Source organism: Gymnoscopelus microlampas (genome assembly GCF_963454915.1).
Source record: "Gymnoscopelus microlampas genome assembly, chromosome: 17".
In the NCBI taxonomy this organism is placed as follows: Eukaryota; Metazoa; Chordata; class Actinopteri; order Myctophiformes; family Myctophidae; genus Gymnoscopelus; species Gymnoscopelus microlampas.
The window spans coordinates 49,018,698-49,026,912 of NC_139954.1; the positions used below are offsets into that span (position 1 = coordinate 49,018,698).

Consider the following 8,215-nt stretch of genomic DNA (forward strand, 5'->3'; position numbering starts at 1 on the left):
TGTGCAAGACCACTCGTGGAATTCCTTTGCAATAACACACAAGTTTCACATAAACACGGATGTTTGTCGCATCACAAAATTAAGTCATTCTTCCCATGACATCTTAACCCCGAATCTACACATTTCCACAGGAATCAAAACCACAAAGAACATTTGCAAATTGGAGTAAATACGGTTAAATGTGTGGTAAAAGTGGAATCGAAAATAACAGTGCGCTTGTATGAGGTTACCAAACACACTGTTTTTAGCCAAACACAGTACTGTCCGCTATTAATTACTTACTGATCGACGCAAGTCCACGTTATTATGCTTTTTCATGGCCTTGTAAAGACGACCACTTCCGCATTTTCTTCTTCGGTGGTATAAACTATGACACGGTTGCCAGATTTTCGAGAGAGTAATAAGCAACCAGGTCAATGAAAACAAGCCCAAAGACGTAAGTGACTATTAGGCTATATGAGCACTATAAACCTATATGCATCGGCTTTTTGAAAATAGACGATTTGGAAATAGCCGATCTACAAGCTCACAACAAAATAATAAAAACAAATAAAAAGCAACTAGTAATATTTGCAAGCAACTTCACAGAGAACGAGGTCGCTTATAATTACTATACATGGCAACACTAGTTACAAACAAAACATGTGTCATGAAATAGCAGATCTACAAGCTCACAACGCGTCGCCGCCTTGTGAGCTTGTAGATCTGCTATTTTGTATTTTGATTGAATACTGTATTTACAAAAGTATTTGTAGCTATGATTCCCTGCTTTCATATGACATGAAATAACAAAAATGAAAAAAGCCTAGATGACTTATCTGTTGTCGTGGTGGGTTAGATAGATAGATAGATAGATAGATAGATCGATCGATAGATAGATACACACATGCATTTTTTTTTTTAAATCTCAATAGCACAATACCTCCCTACAGCAAACCACATCCCATCTTCACTTTTAAAGACCCACCCACACAACAGCATTACTTCAATTCACGTCTACACAAAGTAGCTTCAATGATGTACATGTTAATGCTTAATACCTTTTCATGCCACCTCATGCATTGTTTTTCTCCTCTGAATGTACATAGCCATGGCAGGATATGGCCTTCGACATAAGGTCTTACAGTGGCCTTCATGTAACATCACTGGTAATTAGAGTCCGACCGATAGGGATTTTTGTGACCGATACCGATAACCGATTTTAGAGAGGTTTGGATTATATCGGTCACCGATAACCGATATGCAACCGATATTGTGAATTTTATTAGCTGGAATGAAAATAGGCCTTTTCTGATTTTTTTTTTTTACATTTACTCAAGTACTGTACTTAGGAAAATTTTAAGTAAAATTTTGAGGTATTTTTTTTTACTATTATTATTATTATTAGTAGTAGTAGTAGTAGGCTAGTAGTAGTAGTAGTAGTAGTAGTAGTAGTAGTAGTAGTAGTAGTAAAGTATTGGAAAGTATTTCCAATTTTCAACACTTTTACTTCTACTCCATCTCAGAGGCAAATATTATACTTTTACTCCACTACAATTATTTGAAAACTTTAGTTACTAGTTACTTTGTAGATTAAGCTCTAGAATATTATAAACAAAACACACATTAACCACTTCAGCCCTACACATATCTGCCATTTGAAAATAACAGATTTACAAGCTTGTAGATCTGCTATTTTCCAAAGATTTTTATACATTTGAAATCTTGTTGAACAGGACATCGTGACAGTCGACCGTCGTGTATCCATGGCTATTACTCCCTCTAACATTTCCCATGTTTTTAGCAGTGGTGGAAAAAGTACTCAAATTCTTTACTTAAGTAAAAGTACCAATACTGCAATAAATACTCTTGTTACAAGTAAAAGTCCAGAATTCAAAATTTACTTGAGTAAAAGTACAAAAGTATTGGCATCAAAATGTACTTAAAGTACCAAAAGTAAAAGTACTAAATATTTGAAAATAGCAGATCGAGCTTGTAGATCGGCTAGGTATAAAATAGGGTTAAAGTGGTTAATGTATGTTTCATTATATCATAATTTATATCTGAAAAGTAACTAGTAACTAAAGTTTTCAAATAAATGTAGTGGAGCAAAAGTACAATAGTTGCCTCTGAGATGTAGTGGAGTAGTAGTAAAAGTATTGGAAATTGGAAATACTCAAGTAAAGTACCGATACCTCAAAATTGTACTTAAGTACAGTACTTGAGTAAATGTACTTAGTTACTTTCCACCACTGTTTTTTAGTGTATTGAAATAATGTCATGCATATTTGTCCAGTGCATAGCCTACTGCAGGCCTTGTTGACTAGATTTAGGAGAGATTTTTAAGCTCTTGCTCCTGAAATGATCGATTATTTTTAAGGGGAAACGCCATCATTTAACATGCAAGTCAATGGGTGAGAAGGAGATTGCCAGGCACAAATGGTAGTGTAGGTAATTAATGTATTTGTGCAAGATGACCCTGCTACTGTATATAAAATGTGTATATTACTCGTTCATCATGGTTCATGTTCAAATAGCTCAATCCAAAATATAATGCTGTAGGCCTAAGTGTTAAGGTTGTTACACACCGGGGCGATTTTTTCGTGCGAATAATGCGTTTTTAAAAAAAAACCTTATAAAGTCAATGCCTCCGTACATGGAGCGAAAAAGCGACAAAGCGAAGCGAAAAAAGCGTCTTTTAATTATTCGGAACGAGTCCGAATTTTGCGTATATTCGCTATTTTCGCCGGTGTGTAAGGACCTTAAGGCTGTATTTACGCACCTGCTTAATTGTAATTAATGCTTCAACATAATTATGACCGGTATTTTTTATCAGATGTCTGATAAATTTGATTCATTCCGGACATTGGGACCAGCAGGTTACAATCCTATATCGCAACCCCTGGTATACCACATTGCTTAGCAGAGTTCAGTGATGCAAATGCATGTCAAGTTGATCAACAGATTGTATTATTCCCCAATGCAATAACAGTACTGAAATGAAGGCTATAAGGGCAATAATGGGTGCCCTTTTTTTTTAAAGTAACTTCAAAGTTACTTTTCACAGTAACGCATTACTTTTTGGTGTAAGTAACTAGTAAAGTAACTGAGTTACTTTTAAATGAAGTAACTAGTAATGGCATTGGTAACTGGTCACTGGTTTTCAGTAACTAGCACAACACTAGCACAACACTACAACGGTGTCTAACCGAGAGTTATACTTCTCCAGTACAACGGTGTCTAACCGAGAGTTATACTTCTCCAGTACAACGGTGTCTAACCGAGAGTTATACTTCTCCAGTACAACGGTGTCTAACCGAGAGTCCATGCAGATCACAGTTGACAAATATTATATATTATCAGAGCTATTATTAATGTTATCGGTTTTATCGGGATGACGTCATAATTCCTGATATCGAACCGATAATTATCGGGCCGATACTTATCGTGCACTAATAATTTTATCGCAAATTATTTTTATATTTTTCTCTGTTGTTGGTGACAACTCTAGTGCGTCCCATGGACGCCACGACGGTGTCATGAATGCGTCCTTTCACAATATTGTGCGTCAGCGACGCAGGACGCAGGCCTATGAGCATCTCTGCTCAGTGCGGCTGCAGAGTTCATGTGCAACATCTTGCATGCATGGCTGTGGCTTTACAGTTTTCCTTCGCCGTGTCTGTAGGTCACCCCCAGGGACCCCCAAGGGTCTCCAGGGACCCCTGGGGGGGGGGGGGGGAACGCGGACCTCCTTTTTTTTTTTTTTTTTTTATCCCATGCTTTTGGACCCCCAAAACTATTTTCTTTTTTGGTGGGGGGGGGGGGGGGGGCTGCGCCGTCCATCATGACATCTATGTCATTCTTTCTTGTTTTAGGGTGGTCACCAGATGACAGTAAAGGGACACTTTAAGGACTTTTAATACTTAATTATCCTGATACCAAAAATACCAAAACAAATAAAAAAAGACCATTACTATATCAAAAGTAATCATCAAGCTATACTATTCAAACTGGTTAAACATTTGGCCAGATTGTCAAATAATGTGAGAAAGAAACATTTGGAAAATAGAAGATCTACAAGCTCACTACCGTACACTCTATTTTCACTAAATGTATCTGTGGAACCGAGTCATATGTAAATGAAATGTAATACCCTTAACTCTTACAATTACAAATGCTTGTCAGGGTGGGGGGTCCCCAGTTTAAATATGATTATTTTGGGGGTCCCCAGTTTAAATATGATTATTTTGGGGGTCCCCAGTTTAAATATGCCAGGTATATAATATTATTTTGGGGGCCGTGGCCTGTAAAGGTTGAGAACCACTGAGAGAGAGAACACCTTATTTAATTGTTTTGTTTTGATTATGTTCCACTTTTGCTTTGGCAATACAAACATATGTTTTCTCATGAGAAATAGACAGAGAGAGAAGGGGGGGGGGGGGGGGGGGGGGGGTAGGTCACTTCAGTTAGTTGTCAGTGTTTTACTGTCTTTGCATCATAGCTGCATTATTGTTTACAGTCAGAGCATGTAATTTCTGTTATTTACATCATAACGTTGACCATGTGGTCCTTAAAATAATATAGCCTGTTATAGTTGGTCAAACATTAGCCTTCCCCATTCTCTGCCTATGGTTTCTGTTGATATTATTGACCACTTATTATGTATGTCTGTGGCAAAAATCTAATTTTAAGAAAATGTCCACCACAAGGTTGCAGAACCTAACAATTGTACTTAATTACAGTACTTTATTTCCAGCGATTTCTGCAAGGACAACGTTGTGTTTTGTGAAGCTTCCTAGGTGGTAGCCTCATCTTAACCCATTGAGACCTGAAGCCGATTCTACATGTCTCCTAAATCTCAACTTTTCTGAAAAACGTATGTTTCTATATCAGTGGCACTCAATCTTTTTCATGTCAAGGACCCCCAAAATGATATGTATTTGGCCGCGGACCCCATTAGAATATTTTGTTCCGGGAACCCCCCAGAAGCAAAGATTTGAGTTGAAAATGTTCGCTTTAAAAATATATATATTCAAAGATTTTCACACCTTTTCACGATTTTTCAAAAATAGCAGATCTACAAGCTCATAGCGCGGCACTCGGTGCCGCGCTATGAGCTTGTATATCTGCTATTTTTGAATAGCCAAAAGTGTAAAATTATGCTTTTTAGCTCAAATCAAAAAATGGGTTAAATAGCGATCACTTATCACAAAATATTGACTGATATTTTATCTTTAGGGCTCAGATGTTCCATAATACAGTATGGGGGTCCCTCATCCAAGGCTGGGATAGCTTTTATTTTTGGGCCCGTACCCGTACCACCACAAACCACAGCTTTATCTACTGTGCATAAAGTGCATAAAGATTTGACCCGTGATAATAAGCAGTGCCAAGGTTATTATTATTACAGCTACAGTAGAAGAAGAGCCAAGTTGTGGTGTTCATTTGCAGGTTTGGAGCTGCTTATAGGCTGTTGATTAATAATAATGAATACATACTATGTTTACATCAATCCCTAGGAATGCATACGGCTATCTTTTACCAATTACTTGACCTCCTAGACTGTTTTGCTCTGTAACTGCCAGTTCAAGTGTGTGTGTGTGTGTGTGTGTGTGTGTGTGTGTGTGTGTGTGTGTGTGTGTGTGTGTGTGTGTGTGTGTGTGTGTGTGTGTGTGTGTGTGTGTGTGTGTGTGTGTGTGTGTGTGTGTGTGTGTGTGTGTGTGTGTGTGTGCATTTATATGGACTGAAGCAGTGCTTTTCAACCCATTTTATATCAAGGTCCATTATTTATTCAGCATTTGATCCACAGAACCAGCGTTTGATGAGGTTTAGACTCTCAGACCCAAAACACACACAATATTGTGTTATCGTTGGATAATATTTCCATCCCTGCTGTATTGATGTTGGTTCCATAGGAGAGATGACAGACCAACGTTGATCAAAATAACAAATATTTAGTTAAGTAATACTTAATTACATTACATCTGTTATGAGATCTGCTATTTTCTTTTTTAAATCCTGAACATTTTTGCAAATCATTGCTTTTTGGGGGATTCTACAAATGTCTTCTAAATCCTATATGTTGCTTTAATATCAGTGGTTCTCAAACCTTTTCATGTCAAGGACCCCCAAAATGATATGTATTTGGCCGTGGACCCCCATCTCAAAATATACCCCCAAAATGTTGAAGATTTTAGCTTGAGCTACATGATAGATCTGCTATTTCTGAATATCCAAATGATTAAATAAAGGTTCTTGCTCAAATGTAAAATGAGTTCTGGGATTGAATGGGATCACGTGTTGTACGGCGTATTCTCCTTCCATCCTCATGTCCCACAGTATAAGAAACATGTCAGTATATGTACACTACAGCAGGGGTTCTCAACCAGTGGTCCGGGGACCACCAGTGGTCCTTGAGGGAGTTCCAGGGGGTCCCCAGACAAATGTATAGTTAGGAACCAAATTGACCTGTAACTGTCTGTAACTGTAACCTCTTACTGTCTGTAACTCTGAGAGTGTACAAATGGAACCAAATGGACCCGTAAGGGTCCATTTGGTTCCATTTGTACACTCTGAGTAAATAAAATGTCAGAGTAAAATCTCAGAGTAAATGAATACTGATGATGATGATACTACAGTCTAGATTGGGACCCCCAAGAAATCCAAATGGTTGGGTCCCTGGCCTATCTTTTCAAATGGGGGTCCCTGGGCTAATATGTGTCAATTTGGGCGTCCTTGACACGAAAAAGGTTGAAAACCACTGCACTACAACACACACTATGAAGTGTTGTGTTATTATCACACAGACCCCAAGCATTTGGGAAATCCTACATCAGGGGTGATGCAACTTTGATGATGGAGAGGGCCACTATATGTCCACACACATCGCCACATCGCATATATGTCAGGACAGCAGAGTCACTGCCCATCTGTCACCGCAGGCTGACAACCCACCTCTTCAGGAAACACTACCCTTCCTCTTTGCCTGGCCTACTTGTTGTTAACTAGTTGCACAAACTCTTGTTTTATTGTTTTATTGGATCTTGTTTATTCGATACACTTATTTGTTTTAGCTCTTGCTCATTTGATTTTGCTATTTTGTCTCATCTGTTTATGAAAGTATGTAGATGATATATGTCACTTTTATCTTGGCACTAGGTATACTCTTGGTTGCTTGTTTTAGAAGAGAATGCACTTAAGACTTCTGGTGATTAGTAGTTTTCGTTCCCTACCTATGTTGAATACACTTATTGTAAGTCACTTTGGATAAAAGCTTCTGCTAAATGACTGTAATGTAATGTAATGTAATGTAATACTGTCGAGCAGACACCTCTTATAGCCGTATTTAAACTTTTTTTCAATGTCACAGAAAAGTAGCAAAAATAGCCGATCTACAAGCTCAAAACGCGCTGCGGTGCGACGCGTTTTGAGCGTTTTGAGCTTGTAGATTCAACTCGGGTCCGGTTTGCTAACACTGGAGGGTATTAAACTATACAGGAAGTCACATTCAGCTCAACTTTAACTTTGTTCTGCTCCGTTCCATTCTTATTCCCAGTCCTTCTGTCACTCACTGTGATTTCTCCAGGGCTGTGTGTTGCTTTGAGTTCAGCCAGGCCTGAAGCCACACTGCAAAGAGTCTGCACTTTACACTCTCTCTACTCTTTTCTATCATTAGTTCCATGTGGCGTTTTACCCAGACACTCTCGCCTAACAACTACCCCCCCCCCCCCCCCACACACACACACACACACACACACACACACACACACACACACACACACACACACACACACACACACACACACACACACACACACACACACACACACACACACACACACACACATCTTAAAGCTCAGAAACTGTCAGCTGCTCAGACCCTGTTTGTCCTCATGATGGATGAGACATGCAGGAGGAGAAGATGAAAAGGAATGGCTATGAGGGAAGGAGAATCTGAAAAGTAATTTACTACTGTAAATGATTCACTGTTCTCTCTATCTCTCCCTCTCTCTCTCTCTGTGTCTCTCTGTCTCTCTCCCTCTCCTTCTCTCTCTCTCTCTCTCTCTCTCTCTCTCTCTCTCTCTGTGTGTCTCTCTCTCTCTCTCCACAGAGCTGCTGTCAGCGTGTCATGAGTTAAGGTGTAGGTATGGGTGTGTCATGACGAGGAACGGGACCTTCTGTTTCTGCGCCGACGGCTTCGAGGTCGGCGAGGACGGCACGAGCTGTAGAGGTGAGG

General features: G+C 39.1%; 1 protein-coding gene across 1 annotated transcript in view; it reads left to right on the forward strand.

Annotated features, from left to right (window-relative positions):
* lrp1bb (low density lipoprotein receptor-related protein 1Bb) overlaps positions 1-8,215 on the forward strand; it is a 597,729-nt gene that overhangs the window by 236,686 nt on the left and 352,828 nt on the right. The window contains exon 4 of the mRNA XM_084084305.1: positions 8,090-8,209. Coding sequence (XP_083940431.1) covers positions 8,090-8,209 — 120 coding nt within the window. The remainder of the gene's footprint in view (positions 1-8,089; positions 8,210-8,215) is intronic.